This window comes from Nomascus leucogenys, chromosome 10 (assembly GCF_006542625.1).
Source record: "Nomascus leucogenys isolate Asia chromosome 10, Asia_NLE_v1, whole genome shotgun sequence".
In the NCBI taxonomy this organism is placed as follows: domain Eukaryota; kingdom Metazoa; phylum Chordata; class Mammalia; order Primates; family Hylobatidae; genus Nomascus; species Nomascus leucogenys.
Genome location: NC_044390.1, coordinates 90,613,012 through 90,639,004, shown reverse-complemented (window position 1 = coordinate 90,639,004; position 25,993 = coordinate 90,613,012). Strand labels below are relative to the sequence as shown.

General features: G+C 48.7%; 1 protein-coding gene across 1 annotated transcript; it reads left to right on the top strand.

Moving 5' to 3' along the window:
* The first annotated feature begins 255 nt into the window (after positions 1 to 255).
* Positions 256 to 22,923, top strand: RILPL2 (Rab interacting lysosomal protein like 2). Its single transcript, XM_003276228.4, has 4 exons — positions 256 to 1,013; positions 7,437 to 7,588; positions 15,457 to 15,570; positions 22,388 to 22,923. The coding sequence occupies exons 1-4, from the start codon at positions 675 to 677 to the stop codon at positions 22,416 to 22,418; spliced, it is 636 nt and encodes a 211-aa protein (XP_003276276.1). The 5' UTR covers positions 256 to 674; the 3' UTR covers positions 22,419 to 22,923.
* Positions 22,924 to 25,993: the final 3,070 nt, after the last annotated feature.

The window sequence follows — 25,993 nt, the reverse complement described above, 5'->3', positions numbered from 1 at the left end:
AGAGTCACAGCGAAGTCGGATGCCCCAGGCCCTAGTGACAATTTGCCTCGAGTTTTCCAGATCCTCAAGCCTCGGGGACTCTGTCGCACTGCCCCAACAGCTGCTGCTTGGCCGCAGGCTCCAGAAAACACCCTCAAAGAGACACCCGGATCTTCCATCACTTACGATGCAAATTCTACGGCTGGAAAGCACAAGAGTAGAAAGGAAAAAGTTGCGTTCTTTTTACCCCGCTCTGGATTGCACGGTGGAAACTCCGTCTCCACGGAAACGCGCCTCCCGGCAGCGGTCGCCAGGGGCGGGGCTCAGGGCGGCTCCTCCCCCGGGCTGCAACTGTTCCCAGGCTGGGGCGATTGCCGTCACCCCTGAACTTCTCCGTTCCTCTTCTCGGCCGCCCTCCTTTTCCGTTGTCCCTTCGCGCCCCAAACCACGTGCTGGAGCGCACTCTCCAGCGCGGCCGGCAGCGGGGACGGTGCGCCAGGGCGCAGGCCCAAGAGTAGCGTGCGCGGCCCCTTGCCCCATCCCCCCCCGGGCCCACCCCCGGGCCCACCCCCGGGCCGCGCTGATTGGGCAGGTAGGGACTCTGCCCAGCGGAAAGTTTTGGGTGCCGGGAGGAAGTCCAACCTTGGGGAGACTCCAAGACAGCAGCTCCGGGGTCGGCGGGGGTCTGGGTGGCCATGGAGGAGCCCCCTGTGCGAGAAGAGGAAGAGGAGGAGGGAGAGGAGGACGAGGAGAGGGACGAAGCTGGGCCCGAGGGGGCGCTGGGCAAGAGCCCCTTCCAGCTGACCGCCGAGGACGTGTATGACATCTCCTACCTGTTGGGCCGCGAGCTTATGGCTCTGGGCAGCGACCCCCGGGTGACGCAGCTGCAGTTCAAAGTCGTCCGCGTCCTGGAGATGCTGGAGGCGCTGGTGAATGAGGGCAGCCTGGCGCTGGAGGAGCTGAAGATGGAGAGGGACAACCTCAGGAAGGAGGTGGAGGGGCTGCGGAGACAGAGCCCTCCGGCCAGCGGGGAGGTGAGTGTGGGAGCGAGGGTGCTGGGCCCACGGCGCCTGCGGGGCGTAGGAGGGCGCCTACTGGCGGGCAGACACCTTCCTTTTCTTTTCTTTTTTCTTTTTTTTTCTTTTCTTTTTTCTTTTTTTAAGAGATGGGATCTCGCTGTGTTGCCCAGGCTGGTCTCAAACTCCTGGCTTCAAGTGATCTCCCAGCCTCAGCCTCCTAGAGTGCTGGGTTTACAGGTGTGAGCCACCCTGCCTGGCCAGAATCTGTATTTCTAACGAGTTCCCAGTTAATGCTGATGCTATTGGCCCAGGGTCAACAGTTTGAGAAACTTTGACCTAGAGCAAGAAACACTTTTTTTTTTTTTTTTTTTTTTTTTTTTTTGACACAGGGTCCTGCTCTATCGCCCAGGCTAGAGTGCAGTGGTACAAACACGACTCACTACAGCCTTGGCCTCCTAGGCTCAAGCAATTCTCCTGCCTCAGCCTTCCAAGTAGCTGAGAGTACAGGTATGTGCCACCATGCCTGGCTAATTTTTTTGATGTTTTGTAGAGATGGGGGTCTCACCGTTACCCGGGCTGGTCTCAAACTCCTGAGCTCAAGGAATCCTCCCATCTTGGCCTCCCAAAGTGCTGGGATTGTGGATGTAAGCCACCACACTTGGACAAGAAACACATTTTACCTAAAGAGAAATTAGTGTGTATGACCACAAAAAGACATAGACAAGAAGATTCAGAGCAGCTTTAGTCTCAACTGCCAAACTGGAAACAATCTAAATGCAACCCAATTGAGTTTTGAAATTGTGACATATGGAATACTATGCAACAGAGAAAAAGAACAGGGTGCTGATGCACACAACAGTGTGAATGAATCTCACAGATGTTACATTGAGAGAAACAAGCCAGGCACAAAAGAGAAACTACTGTAGATTTTTGTTTTTTGAGTCAGAATCTTGCTCTGTCGCTCGGACTGTAGTGCAGTGGTGTGACCTTGACTCACTGCAACCTCCACCTCCTGTGTTCAAGCGATTCTCCTGCCTCAGCCTCCTGAGCAGCTGGGATTGCAGGCACGTGCCACCACGCCTGGCTATTTTTTTTTTTTTTTCCAGTACAGATGGGGCTTTGCCATGTTGGCCAGGCTGGTCTCAAACTCCTGGCCTCAAGTGACCCACCCACCTCAGCCTTCCAAAGTGCTGGGATTACAGGCATGAGCCACAGCACCCAGCCCTACTGTAGATTTAAATAAAATTCAGGAACAGGCAAAATAATTTATAGTTATAAAAGGCAAACTGGTGGTGGGGGGAACAGAAGGGAAATTGATAGAGAGCTAGAAGTGTCCCATATCTTAATCAGGGTATGGATATAGGGATCTACACATATGTTAAAAATCATCTGGCTGGGTGCCATGACTCACACCTGTAATCCCAGCACTTTGGGAGGCCAAGGCAGGCAGATCACAAGGTCAGGAGTTTGAGACCAGCCTGGCCATCATGGTGAAACTCCATCTCTACTGAAACTACAAAAAAAATTAGCTGCGCATGGTGGCGGGCGCCTGTAATCCCAGCTACTCGGGAGGCTGAAGCAGGAGAATTGCTCGAAACTGGCAGGCAGAGGTTGCAGTGAGCTGAGATCTCGCCACTGCACTCCAGCTTGGGTGACAGAGCGAGATTTTGTCTCAAAAAAAAAAAAAATTCTTTTTTGCTGGGACAGCTTTCTCTGTCATCCAGGCTGGAGTACAGTGGTGTGATCACAGCTCACTGAGGCCTCAAACTCCTGGGCTCAAGCAATCCTCCCACCTCAGCCTCTCAAGTAGCTAGGACTACAGGCACACACCAACCGCTTGGCTAATTTTTGTGTTTTTTGTAGAGATGGGGTCTCACCATGTTGCCCAGGCTGGTCTTGAACTCCTGGGCTTAAGTGATATGCCCACCTCAGCCTCCCAAAGTGCTGGGATTACAGGCGTGAGCCACCGTGCCCGGCATAGTTTTTTAAAATTCTTCTCGAAACTCATTAATTTTATGACCTACTAGCAGGTCTCCAGCCACAGTTAAAAAAAAAAAAAAGCTGCTGTAAGTGGATGATGTCTTTTTTAATCCTCACACTATTATTGTTTTACAAAACTGAGGCACAGAACAGTTAAGTAATTTGCCTAAGGACTTAACGGCAAGTAAGAGGTGAAGTCAGGATCTTAATTCAGAGATGCTAGTCCTAAATACTCCATCCTAAAATACAGACATTTGACCTTACTTGTTGTATTAACATTTGATGAGTGACTGCAGTGACTGATGCTAGGCTCTGGGGCTGTGGAGATAAAGTAGACAAGGTCCCTGCCCTCAAGAAGCTCACATCTAGTGGGAGAGGTCAGACACACGGTCCTAGAACCAGAACACAAGTATACAAACCAGGCCAGGCGCGGTGGCTCACACCTGTAATCCCAACACTTTGGGAGGCCGAGGCAGGCAGATCGCTTCAGGCCAGGAGTTCGGGACCAGCCTGGGCAACATGGTGAAACCCTGTCTCTACCAAAAATACAAAATTAGCTGGACCTGCTGGCACACGCTTGTAATCCAGCTACTCAGAGGCTGAGGCACAAGAATCGCTTGAACCCGGGAGGCAGAGGTTGCAGTGAGCCAAGATCGTGCCACTGCACTCCAGCTGGGGCAACAGAGCAAGACTGTCTCAAAAACAAACAAACAAACAAACAAACAAACAAAAACCAAGTATACAAACCAAGGCTGGGCGCATTGGCTCATGCCTGTAATCCCAACACTTTGGGAGGCCGAGGCAGGCGGATCAGGAGGTCAAGAGATCGAGATCATCCTGGCCAACATACCCCGTGTCTACTAAAAATACAAAAATTAGCTGGGCACAGTGGCACGTGCCTGTAGTCCCAGCCACTCCGGAGGCTGAGGCAAGATAATCGCTTGAACCTGGGAGGCGGATGTTGCACTGAGCTGAGATCACACTGCTGCATTCCAGCCAGGCAACAGAGCAAGACGACTTCGTCTCAAAAAAAAAAAAAAAAAAAAGTATACAAACCAAGAAGTAAGCCAGGAAAGAACAGGAACAGAGTCACTGAAATTCACAGGGAAATGTGAAGTTTCCCTGTAGCTTCCCTGGTAATTTCTTCTTCTTATTATTATTAATTATTCTTATTATTTGCCTCATACCTTCTCTGACCCCTGGTAATTTATTTCACCTATTCCTAAGTGATAGTGACAATTGTATTTCTAGATAAGATTCTACTTTAGTATCTGTCAAGTGACATGGTTAAGTGTGATGACTTACAGCCTGGCTTTCGAGAGTCAAGGAAAGTTAAATGACTTGCGTAGGATTGCTCAGCCACATTCCGTGTTATTTTTGCCTCCCTCTCGGGGCACAAGGATATGGAGGAAGTCCCCATTACGAGCCAAGAACAGCGTGGTGTGCACAGGGGCTGGGTAGTTTCCCATATGGGGCAAAGTGGACAAGTTTCATCGGGTGGCAGATGAGATGGCATATTTTCTTCCCAAACCGCAGCCTTAAGAACGGGGATAGGGAAAATGCATGAATTAAGAAAATGAATGTTTAGTGCCACTAGACAGTTCACAAAAATATGCCTTGTTTTTTTTCTTTGTATGTTTTGAGACAGGGTCTCACTTTGTCACCCAGGCTGGCGTGCAGTGGTTTGAACACTGCTCACTGCAGCTTCAACCTCCCTGGGCTCAGTTGATCCTCCCACCTCAGCCTCCCTAGTAGCCGAGACTCTAAGCATGTGCCACTATGGCCACCTAATTTTTGTGTTTTTTCTAGAGATGAGGTTTCCCATGTTGTCCAGGCTGGTCTCAAACTCCTGGGCTCAAACGATGCACCCGCTCTAGCCTCCCAGAGTTCTGGGATTACAGGCGTGAGCCACTATTCCTGACCTCTTTTTGGTTTTTTAAATTGTAGTAAAGCTGGGCGTGGTGGCTTATGCCTGTAATCCCAGCACTTTTGGAGGCCGAGGTGGGCGCAGGTCACCTGAGGTCAGAGTTTGAGACCAGCCTGGCCAACATGGTGAAACCCTGTTTCTACTAAAAATACAAAAAATTAGCTGGGCTTGGTGGCAGTCGCCCGTAATCCCAGCTACTAGGGAGGCTGAGGCCGAAGAATTGCTTAAACCTAGGAGACAGAGGTTGCAGTGAGCTGAGATCATGCCACTGCACTCCAGCCTGGGCAACAAAGCAAGACTCTGTCTCAAAAGAAAAAAATAAATAAAATAAAATAAATTGTAGTAAAATACAAGTAACATAAAATTTACCATCTTAAATTTTTTTTTTTTTTTTTTTTTTTTACAGAGAAAACATGAAGCTGCTTATATTTATTTGGAATAAGACAACAGGGTCAATGATTTTCACTGCAGATGTACTTCTCTTTGAGAAAATATATCAAAAAATCAATTTACAAGGCAGATGAATTTGGCTGTTATTTATAGTATGCAAATATTATTTAGTTTCAAAAGGATTTCTCTTTTTTTTTTATTATACTTTAGGTTTTAGGTACATGTGCACAATGTGCAGGTTTGTTACATATGTATCCATGTGCCATGTTGTTTTGCTGCACCCATTAACTCGTCATTTAGCATTAGGTATATCTCCTAATGCTGTTTTTTTTTTTTTTTTTTTTTTTGAGATGGAGTTTCTCTCTGCCACCCAGGCTGGAGTGCAGTGGCTGGACCTCGGCTCACTGCAAGCTCCGCCTCACAGGTTCACGCCATTCTCCTGCCTCAGCTTCCCAAGTAGCGGGGACTACAGGCGGTGCCCGCCACCACGCCTGGCTAACTTTTTTGTATTTTTTTAGTAGGGACGGGGTTTCACCGTGTTAGCCAGGATGGTCTCTATCTCCCGACCTGGTGATCTGCCCGCCTCGGCCTCCCAAAGTGCTGGGATTACAGGCATGAGCCACCGCACCTGGCCCATCTTAACTATTTTTAAGTGTACAGTTCAGCTGCATGAAGTCCATTCACACTGTTGTGCAGCCATCACCACCATCCTTCTCCAGAACTCTCTTCATCTTGCAAAACTGAAACTCTGACCTGTTAAGTAACAACTTCTCCATCCCCTCCCCCGGCCCCCCAGTAACTACTCTTCTACTTTCTGTCCCTCTGAATCTACCTATTGTAGGTTGTTCATATCAGTGAAATCATGTATTTGTCTTAAGTGCCTGGCTTACTTCGCTCAGCATAATGTCCTCAAGATTGATTCATGTTGTGGCACGTGTCAGAATTTCCTTGCCTTTCAAGGCCGAATAATATTCTGTTGGAGGCATATACCATACTTTGTTTATCTATTCATTTGTTCATGGACAGTTGGGTTGCTACTACTACCCCTTGGCTGCTGTAAATAGAGCTGCTGTGGTGAGAGGCCAAGGCGGGTGGGTCACATGAAGCCAGGAGTTTAAGACCAGCCTGGACAACATGGCGAAACTCCATCTCTACTAAAAATACAAAATTAGCCAGGCGTAGGCCGGGTGCGGTGGCTCACGCCTGTAATCCCAGCACTTTGGGAGGCCGAGGCAGGCAGATCACGAGGTCAGGAGATTGAGACCATCCTGGCTAACACGGTGAAACCCCGTCTCTACTAAAAATACAAAAAATTAGCCAGGCATGGTGGCAGGCACCTGTAGTCCCAGCTACTCAGGAGGCTGAGGCAGGAGAATGGCATGAACCCGGGAGGCAAAGCTTACAGTGAGCCGAGATCACGCCACTGCACTCCAGCCTAGGCAATAGGGTGAGACTCTGTCTCAAAAAAAAAAAAAAATTAGCCAGACGTGGTGGCACACACTTGTAATCCCAGCTACTCAGGAGGCTGAGGCAGGAGAATCGTTTGAACCCAGGAGGCGGAGGTTGCAGTGAGACAAGACCATGCCACTGCACTCCAGCCTGAGTGACAGAGCAAGACTCCATCTCAAAAATAAATAAATAAATAAATAAATAAATAAATAAATAAATAGTGCTGCTGTGAACATGGGTATGCAAATACCTCTTCAGGTCCTGCCTTCAGTGCTCCAGAAATATACACAGAATTGGAATTGCTGGATCAAAGGGTAATTCTATTTTTAATTTTTAAAAGAATGGCCACGCTGCGGGGCACGGTGGCTCACACCTGTAATCCCAGCACTTTGGGAGGCCAAGGCGGGCAGATCACCTGAGGTCGGGAGTTTGAGACCAGCTTGGCCAACAAGGCAAAGCCCTATCTCTAATAAAAATACAAAAATTAGCCGGGCGTGATGGCGGGCGCCTGTAATCCCAGCAACTCAGGCAGGAGAATCACTTGAACCTGGGGGGCCGAAGTTGCAGGGAGCCAAGATTGTGCCACGGCACTCCAGCCTGAGCAACAGAGACTCCTTCTAAAAATAAATAATAATAATAATAATAATTTAATTATATAGAGTTGCTTGCAAAGGTTGCGTCTTTTCTTCCAGGTGAACCTGGGCCCAAACAAAATGGTGGTTGACCTGACAGATCCCAACCGACCCCGCTTCACTCTGCAGGAGCTAAGGGATGTGCTGCAGGAACGCAACAAACTCAAGTCGCAGCTCCTGGTGGTGCAGGAAGAGCTGCAGTGCTACAAGAGGTGGGCTCTACTGCCTGGAGGGTCCTGCACCCAGACCTGGCCCAGAATTCCTTGCTAGGTTACATATTTGTTTTTGTTTTGTTTTGCTTTTGTGTTTTTGAGACGGAGTCTCGCTCTTTTGCCCAGGCTGGAGTACAGTGGCGCGATCTCGGCTCACTGCAAGCTCCGCCTTCTGGGTTCACGCCATTCTCCTGCCTCAGCCTCCCGAGTAGCTGGGACTACAGGCGCCCGCCACCACGCATGGCTAATTTTTTTGTATTTTTAGTAGAGACGGGGTTTCACCGTGTTAGTCAGGATGGTCTTGATCTCCTGACCTCGTGATCTGCCCGCCTCAGCCTCCCAAAGTGCTGGGATTACAGGCGTGAGCCACTGCGCCCGGCTGTTTTTTTTTTTTTTTTTTTTGAGGGTCTCACTCTGTCGCCCAGGCTGGAGTGCCGTGGTGCGATCTCGGCTCACTGCAACCTCCGTCTCCTGGGTTCAAGCGATTCTCCCACCTCAGCCACCCAAGTAGCTGGGACCACAGGTGCATGCCACCATGCCCAGCTAATTTTCTTATTTTTTGTAGAGACAGGGTCAAGCCATGTTGCCCAGGCTAGTGTCAAACTCTTGGGCTCAAGTGATCCACCTGCCTCAGCCTCCCCAAAGTGCTGGGATTACAGGTGTGAGCCACCGCACCTGGCCATTGGAAAGTTTTGATCAAGAGAATGACAAGAGGCCAGTCTCCATTAAAAATACAAAAATTAGCTGGGCGTAGTGGCTCACGCCTATAGTCCCAGCTACTCGGGAGGCTGAGGCAGGAGAATCACTTGAACCTGGGAGGCAGAAGTTGCAACGAGCCAAGATCGCGCCTCTGCACTCCAGCCTAGGCTACAGAACAAGACTCTGTCTCAAAACAAAACAAAACAGAACAAAACAAAACGAAAACGGCTGGGCATGGTGGCACGCCTGTAATCCCAGCACTTTGGGAGGCAGAGGTGGGCAGATCACGAGGTCAGGAGTTCAAGACCAGCCTGGCCAACATGGTGAAACCCCAACTCTACTAAAAAATACAAAAATTAGCCAGGTGTGGCGGGCGCCTGTAATCCCAGCTACTTGGGAGGCTGAGGCAGGAGAATCACTTGAAACCAGAAGGCGGAGGTTGCAGTGAGCTGAGATCGTGCCACTGCACTCCATCCTGGGTGAAAGAGCAAAACTCTTTCTCAAAAACAAAACGAAACGAAAACAAAAAGGCCTGGTGCAGTGTTACATCCCAGCACTTAGGGAGCCTGAAGTGAGAGGATCACTTTAGCCCAGGGATTCCAGGCCAGCCTGGGCAACATAGCAAGACCCTGTCTCTAAAAAGAAATTTAAAAAAAAAGGCAAGTTAAAAAAGACTGCACTGGTACCATATACAGAATAGATTGTAGGACAAGCAAGAGAAGCTATAAAAAAGCCGTTGCCATAATCACGTTGGGACTCGTAGCTATTTCCATTTGTGCTATTTCCCAAAATGTTTTCCTTTACTTAGGTATTTTTTGAAAAGGGGGCTCTGTAGTCAAATAATTCTGGGAAACACTGAGTTAAACGAGGCATGTTTTCTTATAGGTAGAGGAAAGAAAAACCAGGGGAATAAAAATGTCATGTTGGCTAATATTTATTGATCCTCACCATGTGCCAGGCGCTCTGCTAAATGTATCCTAAGCATCATTTCAATTAGTGCTCACAGCAAGACTGTGAGTAGAGGTGATGTTATCACTATGGTGAGCTGAGGACCAGAGAGGTGGGCACCTGCTTAAGCGGTGGTGGCAACAGTGGTTATGTGACCTCAGACAGTGTGACATCAGAGCCTGTGCTTTTAATTAGCACACCGCATTTAGATCATGAAAGCTTGGAATTCAGGACGTACCCTGATCAAAAATGAAACAAAGCCCAAGTGATATGATTCTTTAAATGCCTTAAATGTAGCATCTTTAAGAGAGCAGCAATACAGCAGAAGCGTTGTAAGAAGCCACATTTATTGTCTCCCTTTTGCTAAGGTTGGAACCATGTTCATGGAAAGACCTTTGTCTCATTTAATAAGTAGTTCAGGGCCGGGCATGGTGGCTCACGCCCGTAATCCCAGCACATTGGGAGGCCGAGGCGGATGGATCATGAGGTCAGGAGATCGAAACCAGCCTGGTTAACACGGTGAAACCCCATCTCTAATAAAAATACAAAAAAAATTAGCCAGGCGTGGTGGTGGGTGCCTGTAGGCCCAGCTACTCGGGAGGCTGAGGCAGGAGAATGGCGTGAACCCGGGAGGCGGAGCTTGCAGTGAGCCGACATCTCGCCACTGCACTCAAGCCTGGGCAGAAGAGCGAGACTCCATCTCAAAAAAAAAAAAAAGGCCGGGGCTCACTGTAACCAGCACTTTGGGAGGCCGAGGCGGGCGGATCACGAGGTCAGGAGATCGAGACCACGGTGAAACCCCGTCTCTACTAAAAAATACAAAAAATTAGCCGGGCGCGGTGGCGGGCGCCTGTAGTCCCAGCTACTCAGAGAGGCTGAGGCAGGAGAATGGCGTGAACCCGGGGGGCGGAGCTTGCAGTGAGCCGAGATTGCGCCACTGCACTCCAGCCTGGGTGACAGAGCGAGACTCTGTCTCAAAAAAAAAAAAAAAAAAAGAAAGAAAAATAAGTAGTTCAGGCACAGGTAGTTAAAAAGAGAAACTGCCAAGCTGCTGGTGTCATGAGCAGCTTGTTAGTGGGCAAAACCACACACTTTCTTTCTAGTTTTGAATTCTCAGAGAACAAGAGACGCACACTTTCCATCTGGCTCAGGCCAAGAGAGGCAGGATTCTGCTTCGTCTCTAGTGTTATATATTGTGGAGAAGCCAGCATGCCAACTGAGATGTTCTCATAGCAACTGCATCCATCTGAAGGTCCAAACTCATACAAATAATATACTGATAATAAATTGTGATTACAGCTGGGTGCGGTGGCTCACACCTGTAATCCCAGCACTTTGGGAGGCCAAGGCAGGCAGATTGCCTAAGGTCAGGAGTTTGAGATCAGCCTGGGCAACATGGTGAAACTCCATCTCTATTAAAAATATAAAAATTATTAGCCAGGCATGGTGACGCATGCCTGTAGTCCCAGCTGTTCGGGAGGCTGAGGCAGGAGAATTGCTTGTACCCAGGAGGCGCAGGTTGCAGTGAGCCGAGATGTGTCACTGCACTCCAGCCTGGGCGACAGAGCGAGACTGTATCTCAAAAAAAAAAAAAAAAATTATAATTCCAGGGAAATATGGTAGGTTGCTTCCAAAAAGAGCCACAGCAGTATTTCCCACCCTGCATACCTTTTGCAATGAGACTTTGCCACTCCTTTCATCAAGAGGTGGATTCTGTTTTCCCTCTCTGCATGTAGGCTGGCTCTGTGACTTGCTTTGACTGCGAGAACAGGGTGGAAGTGACGCTGTTAGGCCTCTGGGGTTAAGGTGGTAAGAGGCCTTCCTTCTGTTTCTGTGCTCTTAGAATGCTGCCTTGAGACCACTATTCTGTGAGGAAGCTCAAGGTGGAGTCGCATAGAGAGGTCATGTGAAGGAGAACCAGGGCGCACCTGCTGACAGCCCCAGCTGTGCACAGCCCTCCGCCGATGCCCCACTGAACGCAGCCAAGTGAGAAGCTCAGGCTAGCAGGAGAACCACAGAGCCAACCATAAGAATCCAGGCACAGCAGTGTGTACCTATAGCCTCAGTGCCTGTAGTCTCAGCTGCTTGGGAGGCTGAGGCAGGAGGATCCCACGAGACCAGGAATTTGAGGTTTCAGTGGGCAGTGATTGCACCTGTGAATAGCAACTGCACTCCAGCCTGGGCAACACAGTGAGACCTGATCTAAAAAAAAAAAAAAAAAAGCCAGTTATAAGAAAGAGTCATCATTAGAGATTATGTCACTGTTGTTTTTAGTCACCAAGTTTAATTTATGTAATAATAGATCATGGAAAAATGGAAATTTTAGATGTTGCTTCTTGTTAAATCATTATTATAATAAGTATCTATAATAAAATATCAGCTGGGCAGGTGGCTCACACCTATAATCCCAGCACTTTGGGAGGCCAAAGAGGGTGGATAACCTGAGGTCAGGAGTTCAATCAACACCAGCCTGGCCAACATGGCAAAACTCTGTCAATACTAAAAATACAAAAATTAGCCAGGTGTGGTGGCGCACACCTGTAATCCTAGCTACTCAAAAGGCTGAGGCACAGGAATCACTTGAACCCGGGAGGCAGAGGTTGCAATGAGCAGAGATTTTGCCACTGCACTCCAGCCTGGGCGATAGAGTGAGACTCTGTCTCAAAAAATAAAATTAGAATATAAATATTTTATAATTACAAAAAATTTAGGCCGGGTGCGGTGGCTCATGCCTCTAATCCCAACACTTTGGGAGTCTGGGGCAGGAGGAACACTTGAGCCCAGGAGTTCAAGATGAGCCTGGGTGATGGATCAAGACCCTGTCTCAGAAAAATTTTTTTAAATTATTGATAACAATATTAAGTAATGGCTGGGCACAGTGGCTCATGCCTGTAATCCCAGCACTTTAGGAGGCCAAGGCAGGCAGATTGCCTGAGGTCAGGAGTTCGAGACCAGTCTGGCCAACATGGTGAAATCTCGACTCTACTAAATATACAAAAAAATTAGCCAAGCATGGTGGCATGCACCTGTAATCCCAGCTACTCGGGAGGCTGAGGCAGGGGAATTGCTTGAACCAGGGAGGGGGAGGTTGCAGTGAGCCAAGATCGCACCACTACACTCCAGCCTGGGTGACAGAGCAAGACTCCGTCTCAAAAAAAAAAAAAGAAAGTAGTAATAAGAGCCCACTCTTTGCAAAATTCTTTCATGAAGAAGGAGGGAGAAGTATGAATCCTGCCCTTTCACACTCACACTGAAAGAGGTATCTTCGTCAGCTCAAGTTGCTGTGAAATACATGGTGAGCCACTGAGCCTGGCCAGGAATTTTTACTAAAGACACACAATTTGGCCAGGCACGATGGCTCACACCTGTAATCCCAGCACTTTGGGAGGCTGAGGCGGGCAGATCCCTTGAGGTCAGGAGTTCAAAACCAGCCTGACCAACATGGTGAAACCCCGTCTCTACTAAAAATACAAAAAAATTAGCCAAAGCATGGTGACGGGCACCTGTAATCCCAGCTACTCGGGAGGCTGAGGCAGGAGAATCGCTTGAACCCCGGAGGCGGAGGTTGCAGTGAGTCGAGATCGCACCATTGCACTCCAGCCTGGGCAACAATAGCGAAACTCCATCTCAAAAAAAAATAAAAATAAAGCCGGGCGTGGTGGCTCATGCCTGTACAGCACTTTGGGAGGCAGAGCGGGTGGATCACGAGGTCAGGAGATCGACACCATCCTGGCTAACACAGTGAAATCCTGTCTCTACTAAAAATACAAAAAATTAGCTGCGCGTGGTGGCGGGCGCCTGTAGTCCCAGCTGAGGCAGGAGAATGGTGTGAACCCGGGAGGCGGAGCTTACAGTGAGCCGAGATCACGCCACTGCACTCCAGCCTGGGCGACAGAGCTAGACTCTGTCTCAAAAAAATAAATAAATGAAAATTAAAAAGAATAAATAAAAATAAAAAAATAAAAACACACAATTCAGTCCACAGCAAGGGGACACCACCATGGGGGTAAATTTACCAGTGGGCACTGCAACAAAACGCTGAAGTGGATGTAATGAGTTGTACTTTGCCATAATTGAAATGTTTCATTTTGGTCAGTCTTCTTATGGTTGCAAGTGACAGAAGTCCAATTTAAACTAGCTTAAACACAAAAGGAAATTTTTTTGTAACATAATTGGGAAGGGGCTGGGTGCAGTGGCTGGCTCATGCCTGTAATCCCAGCACTTTGGGGAGGCCAAGGTTGGAGGATCACTTGAGGCCAAAATTTCAAGACCAGCCTAGGCAACATAGCAAGACTCTGCCTCTACAAAAAGTTAAAAAATTAGCTGGGCATGGTGGTGCATGCCTGTGACCCCAGCTACTTGGGAGACTGAGGTGGGAGGATCACTGGAACCCAGGAATTCATTACCGTGAGCTATGATCATGCCACTGCACTACAACCTGAGTTACAGTGAGACTCTTATCTCAAAAAAGAAAAAAAAAAAAGGAAGGCCACGCACAGTGCCTCATGCCTGTAATCCCAGCACTTTGGGAGGCCGAGGCGGGCAGATCGCTTGAGATGAGGAGTTCAAGACCAGACTGGCCAACGTGGTGAAACCCCGTCTCTACTAAAAATCCGAAACTTAGCCAGACATGGTGGCATGTGCCTGTAATCTCAGCTGCCTGGGAAGCTGAGGCACGAGAATTGCTTGAGCCTGGGAGGCAGAGGTTGTAGTGAGCCGAGACTGTACCACTGCACTCCAGCATGGGTGACAGAGCGAGACTCCATCTCAAAAAAAACAAGAAAAGAAAAAAAAAGAGAATGTTTGGAATCAGGGACTTGGTGCCTCTTTCTCTCCTCTTTGCCTTTCTTTGCTCATGTCCTCATTATTTTGCATTACAGACAGGCCTTCTCTGAATCTTAGGAAACAGACTTCTGGCAATCCCAGTGGAGTAAGAGAAAATGTCCTTCTTCTAAATTCTGTACATCAAGTCCAGGGAAATACTCTGGCCCTCCTTGGGCCAGATCTCAATATTCCCTGACTGCAGTATCAATCAATATAAATCTAGCTCTTGCCAGGCGCGGTGGCTCACGCCTGTAATCCCAACACTTTGGGAGGCCAAGGCGGGTGGATCACCTGAGGTTGGGAGTTCGAGACCAGCCTGACCAACATGGAGAAACCCTGTCTCTACTAAAAATACAAAATAGCCAGGCATGGTGGTGCACACCTGTAATCCCAGCTACTTGGGAGGCTGAGGCAGGAGAATCGTTTGAACCCAGGAGGCAGAGGTTATAGTGAGCCGAGATCGTGCCACTGCACTCCAGCCTGGGCAACAGAGCAAGACTCCATCTCAAAAAAAGAAAAAAAAAACTCTAACTCTTACCAACATCTGACTTTCAATTTATACTTTTATTATACTTATTTCTTTATTGACTGTTTCCTTCTCCCACTGTAATATAAATTACGTGAGAGAATATATTTTGTCTATTTTGTTCAGAGACAAAACAGTTCAGAGACAAAGTATTTATTAACCACAGTAGGTAGCTTAATAAATATTTGTTGAATGTTAAGCACTATGTATCATCTTACATAATCTCTCAATCCTTTGAGGTAGGTACTATTATTAGACTCATTTTATAGGTTAGGAAACCAAGGCTTAAGTTAGAGAATTTATACACAATCATATTCGTAGAAAACTGAGAAACTTGAAGCAGTAGCCAATGCAATTAGGCAAGAGAAAGAAACAAGAGGCATCACATTGGAAAGGTAGAGGGAAGATTCTAATTTTAAACAGAATTTCTCTGACTCTAGTGCTTTCAACCATAATATTACTATAATCATCATCATCATCATCATTAAGACCCTTTATTTTCAGAGCTGCACAGATAAGAGGTCTGTAATAAAAGCCAGGCTCAGTGGTTCATGCCTGTAATCCCGGCACTTTGGGAGGCTGAGGCAGATGGATCACTTGAGGTCAAGAGTTTGAGACCAGCCTGGGCAACATGGTGAAGCCCATTTCTACTAAAAATACAAAAATTAGCTGGGCATGGTGGTAGGCGCCAGTAGTCCTAGCTATTCAGGAGGCTGAGGCAGGAGAATTGCTTGAACCCAGAAGGTGGAGGTTGCAGTGAGCTGAGATGGCACCACTGCACTCCAGCCTGGGCAACAGAGCAAGACTCCAACTCAAAAAAAAAAAAGGTCTGTAATAAAATAATCCATTTATTTTTCGCCCCATTTCCCAGTGGCCTGATTCCACCAAGAGAAGGCCCAGGAGGACGAAGAGAAAAAGATGCTGTGGTTACTAGGCCCAACAATGCTGGCAGGAACAAGGAGGAGAAGACAATCATAAAAAAGCTGTAAGTGTCACCTTGCTGCCCCCCTGGTCCCGCCAAATAATAACTCAAGGAAGTAGTCGGGGGCAAGAAGAGGCTGGCCAGCTGCCCAGGGCAGGGAGGCCCTCTACTCTCCCAGTTGTGGTGCTGCAGCTTGTGGGAAAACTCAATGCCAATGTATTATAATGATATCTGCCAGACAGTAGCCTAGGTACTTGGCATATATTAATTCATCGAATCATCACAGTGACCCTACAAGGTAGATAGAATTTTACAGATGGAGAAATAGCTACTGAGAGGTAAGGTAATTTGCCCAAGGTCGCACAGAGGGTAAATAGTGAAGTCAGGAACCCAAGGAAGTCTGGCTCCTACACTCCACTGCCTCCCTGTGATGTTTGACCAGGCTGGGTGCAATGACTCACACCTGTAATCTCAACAGAGGTTACAGGAGGCTGAGGCAAGAGGATCGTTTGAAGCCGGGAGTGTGAGACTAGCCTGGGCAACAAAGTGAGACCCCATGTCAACGAAAAAACATCGTTTTGGTTTTTTTGGTTTTTTGTTTTGAGACAAAGTCTCACTCTGTCGCCTAGGCTGGAGTGCAGTGGTGCAATCTCGGATCACTGCAACCTCTGCCTCCCAGTTTCAAGCAGTTCTCCTGCCTCAGCCTACCGAGTAGCTGGGATTACAGCATGTGCACCACGCCTGGCTAATTTTTGTATTTTTAGTAGAGATGGGGTTTTACCATGTTGGTCAGGCTGGTCTTGAACTCCTCGTGACCAACCTGCCTCAGCCTCCCAAAGTGCTGGAATTACAGGCATGAGCCACTGCGCCTGGCCAATTTTTTTTTTTTTTTTTTAATTAGCTGGTATCATTTGTTGGCCTTTTGCTTGAGATCAAGTGAAATTAGCTGGGTGTGGTGGCCTACACCTGTGGTCCCAGCTACTCAGGAGGATGAGAATAGAGGATTACTTAAGCCCAGGAGTTCGAGGTTGCAGTAAGCTATTATCACTATTATCACGCCACTGCACTCCAGCCTGGGTAGCAGAGCGTGACCCTATCTCAAAAAAAAAAGAGAGAGAGAGAGAGAAAACAAAAATGATAATAATGATGACCGGGCATGGTGGCTCACTCCTGTAATCCCAGCACTTTGGGAGGCTGAGGCAGGCAGATCACCTGAGGTCAGGAGTTCGAGACCAGCCTGGCCAACATGTCAAAACCTCATCTCTACTAAAAATCCAAAAATTAGCCGGGCGTGATGGCAGATGCCTGTAATCCCAGCTATTCGGGAGGCTGAGGCAGGAGAATCTCTTGAGCCTGGGAGGTGGAGGTTGCAGTGAGCCGAGATTGTGCCACTGCACTCCAGCCTGGGCAACAGAGTGAGACTCGAAAAAAAAAAAAAAAAAGGAATAACCCAGGCCTTCTTTCTCAGGGATAGGACCTTGAGGAGCTTGGAAGGGAGCAGGGGCAGAGGGCAAGGGGCAGGAGCACGGGGGATTACACCTCTGGCCCAGCAGCAGCAGCAGCTCAGGAAAGAACCAAAGGAAGAGGCAGTCAGGCACGTAGCTTCCTGAGAGCAAAGTCATGGTTCTTCCTCTGGGGGCAGTGGTTCATGTGAGCTCAGTATGGTGGGCAGGAAAATAGCAGTTTTCTTCCCAATATTACTCAGAGGCTGTTGGGTTTAATTTGATGAGATGAAGTAGGACTGGGGAAAGGAAAAGGTAATTCCCCATACCTTAAGATTCGCCATAGCTAAGTCAGGTGCAGTGGCTTACACCTGTAATCCCAGCACTTCGGGAGGCCGAGGTGGGTGTATCAGTTGAGGTCGTGAGTTCGAGACCAGCCTGGCCAACATGGTGAAACCCTGACTCTACTAAAAATTACAAAAATAGCTGGGCGGTAGTGGCGTTTGTCTTAATTCCAGCTACTCAGGAGGCTGAAGCAGGAGCATCACTTGAGCTTGGGAGGAGGAGGTTGAGGTGAGCCGAGATGGTGCCACTGCACTCCAGTCTGAGCGACAGAGTGAGACCCTGTCTCAAAAAAAAAAAAAAAAAGATTCGCCATCGCTTCCACTTAGTGAGCATTTGCTATGTGCCAGACACTGAGCTGAGGAAACATCTACTCAGGAGATCTGTTTTACAGATGGGCAAACTGAGAGTCAGAAAGGATCAATGACTTGCAAAGGCTACACAGTGGGTCAGTGGCAGTGGAACTCAGACCTGAAGCCGCATCTGTTTACCTCCTAAGTGCATTCACCCTTAATCATGGGCTACATAGAACCTACGGCAGGGAAAACACCTTTCCAGAATGTTTCCTGCTGCACATGGTGATGCCCGGGAAATGGAATCAAGAGAAAAACTCGGCCGGGCGCAGTGGCTCATGCCTGTAAACCCAGCACTTCGGGTGGCTGAGGTGGGAGGATCAACTGAGGTCAGGAGTTCGAGACCAGCCTAGCCAACATGGTGAAGCCCCGTCTCTACTAAAAATACAAAAATTAGCCGGGCGTACGGCCGGGCGCGGTGGCTCACGCCTGTAATCCCAGCACTTTGGGAGGCCAAGGCGGGCGATCACGAGGTCAGGAGATCGAGACCATCCTGGCTAACACGGTGAAACCCCGTCTCTACTAAAAATACAAAAAATTAGCCAGGCGAGGTGGCGGGCGCCTGCAGTCCCAGCTACGTGGGAGGCTGAGGCAGGAGAATGGCATGAACCCCGGGGGGTGGAGCCTGCAGTGAGCTGAGATGCGCCACTGCACTCCAGCCTGGGCAACAGCGAGACTCTGTCTCAAAAAAAAAAAAAAAAAAAAAAAAAAATTAGCCGGGTGTGGTGGCAGTTGCCTGTAATCCCAGCTACTCGGGAGGCTGAGGCAGGAGAATCGCCTGAGCCCAGGAGGCAGAGGTTGCAGTGAACTGAGATTGCACCACTGCACTCCAGCCTGGGCAACAAAACAGACTCTGTCTCAAAAAAAAAATAGAAATAGGCTGGGCACAGTGGCTTACGCCTGTAATCCCAAGACTTTAGGAGGCCGAGGTGGGCGGATCACCAAGTCAAGAGATCAAGATCATCCTCGCCAACATGGTGAAACCCCATCTCTGCCGGGCGCGATGGCGCAGGCCTGTAATCACAGCACTTTGGGAGGCCGAGGTGGGAGGATCACGAGGTCAGGAGATGGAGACCATCCTGGCTAACATGGTGAAACCACGTCTCTACTAAAAATACAAAAAAAATTAGCCAGGCATGGTGGCAGGCTCCTGTAATCCCAGCTACTCAGGAGGCTGAGGCAGGAGAATGGCATGAACCCAGGAGGCGGATGTTGCAGTGAGCCAAGATCACACCACTGCACTCCAGCCTGGGCAACAGAGCAAGACTCTGTCTCAAAAAAAAAAAAAAAAGAAACCCCATCTCTACTAAAAATACAAAAATTAGCTGGGTGTGGTGGCGTGTACCTATAGTCCCAGCTACTTGGGAGGCTGAGGCAGGAGAATCGCTTTAACCTGGGAGGCAGAGGTTGCAGTGAGCCAAAATCGCACCACTGCACTCCAGCCTGGGCGATAGAGCGAGACTCCGCCTGAAAAACATAAATAGATAAAAATAAAAATTAAATAAATAAATAAATAAATAAAAATACAAACTTAGCCGGGCGTGGCGGTGGCCTCTGTAATTTCAGCTACTGAGGAGGCTGAAATAGAATAATCACTTGAACCTGGCAGGAGGATGTTGCAGTGAGCTGAGATCACACCCCTGCACTCCAGCCTGGGCGATAGAGCAAGACTCCATCTCAAAAAAAAAAAAAAAAAAAAAAAAGAAAAGAGGGAGTCAATATCCTCTTGATAACCAGAATAGAACTGGAGCAACAGGCAGTTTCAGCCTGGCTGTGGGGAATGCCCGAGGACCCCTCCCTGTCCCACCTGGGACCACTCCTCTTGAATGAGCCGTGTCCCAGCATTGGAACATGCTATGCGCTTTCCTCTGAAGACTTCCCTCATGTCTGTGCACCGGGGTTGCTCCCATAGTTCTTCAGATGCTGCCTCTTATACCAAGAGTGAGGTGCTTGTGTAAAATTCAGATTCTCAGAAATCAAGTCAGGAGGCCGGGCGCAGTAGTTCACGCCTGTAATCCCAGCACTTTGGGAGGCCGAGGGGGGCAGATCACAAGGTCAGGATATGGAGACCATCCTGGCAGACCATCCTGGCTAACACGGTGAAACCCCGTCTACACTAAAAATACAAAAAATTAGCCGGGCGTGGTAGTGGGCGCCTGTATTCCCAGCTACTCAGGAGGCTGAGGCAGGAGAATGGCGTGAACCCAGCAGGCAGAGCTTGCAGTGAGCCGAGATCACGCCACTGCACTCCAGCCTGGGCGACAGAGTGAGACTCCGTCTCAAAAAAATAAAAATAAAAAAAAGCTGGGTGCAGTGGGTCACACCTGTAATCCCAGCACTTTTGGAGGCTGAGGCAGGCGGATCACAAGGTCAGAAGATTGAGACCATCCTGGCCAACATGGTGAAACCCCATGCCTGTAGTCCCAGCTACTCAGGAGGCTGAGGCAGGAGAATTGCTTGAACCTGGGAGGCGGAGGTTATAGTGAGCCGAGATTGCGCCACTGCACTCCAGCCTAGCAACAGAGCAAGACTGTGTCTCAAAAAAAAAAAAAGAAAGAAAGAAAAAGACAAAGAAATCAAGTCAGTGGTTCTTGGATGAAGCTCAGAAATCTGGATTTTTTTCACAAGTTCCTTGGGCAATTCTGATTTGGGGAACCCTTGGACCACACTGATATGTGCCCTCTTAGTTGCCAGGTGTCAGGACAGTAGGCTGCAGCTTTCCTGTACTCCATTTATTCAACAAATATTTACTGAGGGTCTACCATATGCCAGGCACTGTTGTAGGTGCTGAAGATACGGCAGTGAACAGACCCTAAAGTCTCTGGCTCGTGGAGCTTACATTCTAGTAGAGGGAGTCAGAGAGTGAACAGGTAAAGAAATATATTAACAGGACAATTTCAGATAGCTATATGTGCTATGATCACAAATAAGGGACAGAACGAGAGAGAGAGGACTACTTTAGATTTGGGTTGTCTTTTATCACAGCAGTGGGAAAAAAAAAAAAAAAAAAACACAAGAAAATAGAGTCGGGAAGTCCTGGAAGGCTTCTATGAGGAGGTGACATTCAAACTGATCACTGAAGTACAATAAAGACCGGAAAGAAGAGCATTCCAGGACAGGTGCAGTGGTTCACACCTGTAATCCCAGCACTTTGGGAGGCTGAGGCCGGAGGATTGCTTGAGCCCAAGAGTTTGAGACTAGCCTGGGCAACATAGAGAGCTTTTTCGTAGAGACCTCATCTCTACAAAAAAGAATAAAATTAGCTAGGTACGTGCCTGTAGTTCCAGATACTTGGGAGGCTCTCTTGAGCCCAAGAGGTCCAGGCTACAGTAAGCCATGGTCACACCACTACACTCCAGCCTGGATGACAGAGCAAGATCCCGTCTCCCACCAAAACAAAAGAGCATTCCTGGTAGACGGAACAGTAAGTGTAAGAGCTTCAGGCTACAGAAATTCCCAGAACAGGCCAGGCGCAGTGGCTCATGCCTGTAATCCCAGCACTTTGGGAGGCCAAGGCGGGCAGATCACCTGAGGTCTGGAGTTCGAGATCAGCCTGGCCAACATGGAGAAACCCCATCTCTACTAAAAATACAAAATTAGCCGGGCATGGTGGTGCATGCCTGTAATCCCAGCTACTCAGGAGGCCGAGGCAGGAGAATTGCTTGAACCCTGGTAGGCGGAGGTTGCCGTGAGCCGAGATCGTGCCATTGCACTTGAGCCTGGGCAACCAGAGTGAAACTCTGTCTCAAAAAAAAAAAAAAAAAAAAATTTTTCAGAGCAGAAGACCATGGTGACTGCAACAGGGAAGAGAGTGGAGGCGGGATTGGAGAGGTGGAGGGGCTGGGTCACCCAGGGCCACGTGGATTCTGGTGCTGACTGTGGGTTTTATTCTAGGTGCGTGGGGAAGAGACATTGGATGGTTTTAAGCTGGAGAGTAACATGATCGTATTTACGTATAAAAAGCTCACTCTGGTTGCCTTGTGGAGAAGGGTTGGGAGACAGGGTCAAAGTAAGGCCAATGGGGGGTGTTTCTTTTATCTTTTTCTTTTCTTTTTTTTTTTTTTTTTTTTGAGATGGGGTCTCACTCTGTCACGCAGGCTGGAGTGCAGTGGCGCAATCTCAGCTCACTGCAAGCTCCGCCTCCCGGGTTCACGCCATTCTGCAGCCTCGGCCTCCCAAGGCAGCTGGGACTATAGGCGCCCGCCACCACGCCATGTTAGCCAGGATGGTCTCGATCTCCTAACCTCATGATCCACCCGCCTCCGCCTCCCAAAGTGCTGGGATTATAGGCGTGAGCCACCACGCCCGGGTTTTTTGTTTTTTTTTGTGTTTTTTTTTGAGATAGGGTCTTGCTCTGTCGCCCAGGCTGGAGTGCAGTGGTGTGATCTCGGCTCACTGCAACCTCTGCCTCCCGGGTTCAAGCGATTCTCCTGCCTCAGCTTCCTGAGTAGCTGGGATTACAGGTGCGTGCCACCATGCCCGGCTAATTTTTTTTTTTTTTTTTTAGAGATGGGGTCTCACTATGCTGCCCAGGCATGTCTCAGACTCCTGGGATCAAGTGATCCTCATCCTCTTGCCTCAGCCTCCCAAAGTCACAGGATTACAGGCATGAGCCACAATGCCTGGCCTGGACATATTTTTGAGTCAACAGCTGCAAGAGCTACTTAGAAATTTTACGGGGGTTTCTGCGCCCCTTGCTTTGTTCCTTCTGCTGACCCTGCCCCCCCTCTCTCTCCACACCAGGTTCTTTTTTCGATCGGGGAAACAGACCTAGATCCAAGGCCACAACTAAGGCTATGTACGGCTCTGATTCTAGAAGACAACCTTCCAAGATGCCTGGCAAAGCCACCTCCCTGTGCCACACAGACACACTGGGCCTGTGTATTTATTTCCCCTTCAAAGCAGACTGAGGAGGGAGGAGACGACGTTCTCTTGGCATCACTTTCTCCCTGGCTGCGGAACTAGACACGCTTGAAGATTTGGCCTGGGCCAGTGAAGCTGAAGTCAAGAAAAACAGAAGGGATGTGCAGGGTGGGGGGGTCCACTTCCTGCTCCCACGTCAACCCCCAGGGCCTCCAGCGTGCAGACGCGTGTCCTACTCATCTGCTCCCATGGATGACCCTGGTCTTCAATGTTTAGCAGAAGGGAGAAAAGAAAGCAGGAAAGTGTGCTATTGAGATTCCATGGTGACTTCACTGATATTTAGTGAATATTTGATTTAGCCAACATGCCTTTCTTTATGTGATTTTGTATTAAAGTAAAATGATTTTTATACTTTCTTTTTTTTTTTTTTTTTTTTTTTTTTTTTTGAGACGGAGTCTTGCTCTTCACCCAGGCTGGAGTGCAGTGGCGCGATCTCGGCTCACTGCAGCTCCCCCCCGGGTTCACGCCATTCTCCTGCTCACCTCCTTGTAGCTGGACTACAGGCCCTGCCACCTCCCCGGCTAATTTTGTATTTAGTAGAGACGGGTTTCACCGGTTAGCCAGGATGGCTCGATCTCCTGACCCGGATCCGCCCGCCCGCCTCCCAAGCTGATTACAGGCGTGAGCCACCGCGCCTGGCCGATTTTTATACTTTCTATAGCTTATCTATAGTGGTCTCTTAGTTACGATGGCATACATGGTATATGTGTGTATATGTCACATATATACATTTCATTGTATAATAAATCAATTGCATTCATTCAGTCCAAGCGATGCACCATTATTTGGTGTCACTATGAAGGGAAAGATTGCTGCAAACTAAAATGTTAAGAAGCTATCGATTTTAGGACTCATCCTGATTTCAGAGGTGTTAAGATGTGAACAAAATGCACTTAGGAATCAATAAAACTTTGCACTTTGCAAAGGAACTAATGAGGCTGCCACAACCATTCCGTGAGCCTGTCTTCTTAGTAAATAACAGTGGCTTACTCAATGTGTTTCGCCTGCTCTGTGGATTATCTCATTTGTTCCTCATAACCTGGGGAGATGGAGACTGGTACTGGTGCACCAGTTTATAGATTTTTTTTTTTTTTGAGATGAAGTCTCTCGCTCTGTTGCCCAGTCTGGAGTACAGTGGCATGATCTCGGCTCACTGCAAGCTCTGCCTCCCGGGTTTACGCCATTCTCTTGCCTCAGCCTCCCGAGTAGCTGGGACTACAGGCACCTGCCACCACACTCGACTAATTTTTTTGTATTTTTAGTAGAGACGGGGTTTCACTGTGTTAGCCAGGATGGTCTTGATCTCCTGACCTCATGAATTACCCGCCTTGGCCTCCCAAAGTGCTGGGATTACAGGCATGAGCCACCGCACCCGGCTTTTTTTTTTTTTTGTGGTGGGGGGACAGAGTCTTGCTCTGTCTCCCAGGCTGGAGTGCAGTGGCACCATCTGGGTTCACTGCAATCTCTGCCTCCCAGATTCAAGCAATTCTCCTGCCTCAGCCTCCCGACTAGTTGGGACTACAGGTATATGCCACCACACTGGGTTAATTTTTGTATTTTTAGTAGAGACGGAGTTTCAACATATTGGCCAGGGCTGGTCTTGAACTCCTGACCTCATGATCCGCCTGCCTCGGCCTCCCCAAGTGCTGGGATTACAGGCATGAGCCACCATGCCGGCCAGTTTATAGGTTTAGAAACTGAAACTCTGGCTGTGGAGCTAGGAAGCAGCTTGCCCAGGAGGCAAATGCAGGCCTGATTCCAAGGCCCGGGCTTGGAGCTGCCAAGCTTCTATGGGTCCAGAGTCGTGGCAAGTCCTAATAATATTAATAACTTACTGTATGCCTCACCTGCATCATTCTAAGTACCTTTCCGATGCTGTCTCACATACCTTTGTGGGATGGGTATCACTATTGTCCTTGGGGTCCTCCCAAGGAGGTTAAGGCATCATGGGTGAAAAGTCTTGTCCAAAGTCCTCAGCTAGAAAGTGGTAGAAGCAGGACTTGAGCCCACATACAAAGTCCACACCCAGACTTCAACCACTCTGCCTTCCAGAAGAGTTGGCAGTGTTTAAGAGTCTAGTCCAGAACACGTCTCCATGGCATCATTAGATCAGGGCTCCTGAACCCTAGAACCCTGTGTAACACTGCAACCCTGGCCAGCATAGTGGTTCAAGCCTGTAATTCCAGCACTTTCGGAGGCCAAGGTGAGAGGATTGCTTGAGCCCAGGAGTTTGAGCCCAGCCTGGGCAACATAGTAAGACCCTGTCTTTACAAAAATAAAAAAATTAGCCAGGCCTGGTGTGAGCACCAGCTACTGGGGAGGCTGAGCGGGAAGATTAACTGAGCCCGGGAGTTTGAGGCTGCAGTGAGCTATCATCACATCACTGCACTCCAACCTGGGCGACACAGTGAGACCCTGTCTCCAAATATATAAATGCCCCCTGCCTCCCTGTGGGGATAGATAGGGTGAGAGAACCCACTCAGAAAGAAAGGTTAAGATGGCCTGGTGGCTGTGGGTACGCAGGAGACTAAAAAAGTTACAGTGAGAAATGCTTGGAGTGCAGCAACTCTTGGTAAAATCTGATGCTGGCAGGTGGGCATTTGGAAAATAAGTCCTGGGGGGTGATTCTCCTAGAGATGGGCCTGGCTTGACCACAGATAACAGAGCTGTGACATCAGCTGAGCTCTGGCGGTTCTCACACTGCAGGATTCCAACTACAAACCTAGACCGGGGAGGAACAGGCTTAGAAGTAGGTTTTTGCCGGGTGCAGTGGCCCACGCTTGTAATCTTAGCACTTTGCGAGGCCAAGGTGGGGTGGATCACAAGGTCAGGAGTTCAAGACCAGCCTGGCCAAGAAGGTGAAACCCTGTCTCTACTAAAAATACAAAAATTGCCGGGCGCGGTGGCTCACGCTTGTAATCCCAGCACTTTGGGAGGCCGAGGCGAGCGAGCGGATCACGAGGTCAGGAGATCGAGACCACGGTGAAACCCCGTCTCTACTAAAAATACAAAAACTTAGCCGGGCGTGGTGGCGGGCGCCTATAGTCCCAGCTACTCGGAGAGGCTGAGGCAGGAGAATGGCGTGAACCCGGGAGGCGGAGCTTGCAGTGAGCCGAGATTGCGCCACTGCACTCCAGCCTGGGTGACAGAGCGAGACTCCGTCTCAAAAAAAAAAAAAAAAAAAAAAAATTAGCTATTCAGGAGGCTAAGGCAGGAGAATTGCTTGAACCTGGACAGCAGAGGTTGCAGTGAGCTGAGATCATGTCATTGCACTCCAACCTGGGGGACAGAATGAGACTCCGTCTCAAAATAAAAAAAAAAAAAAAAAAAAAGAAAGAAATAGGTTTTCAGGCCAAGTCTCAGAAGGCACAGGAAGTTGTTGCTGTAGCAATCATCTTTTTATTTATTTATTTGAGACGGAGTCTC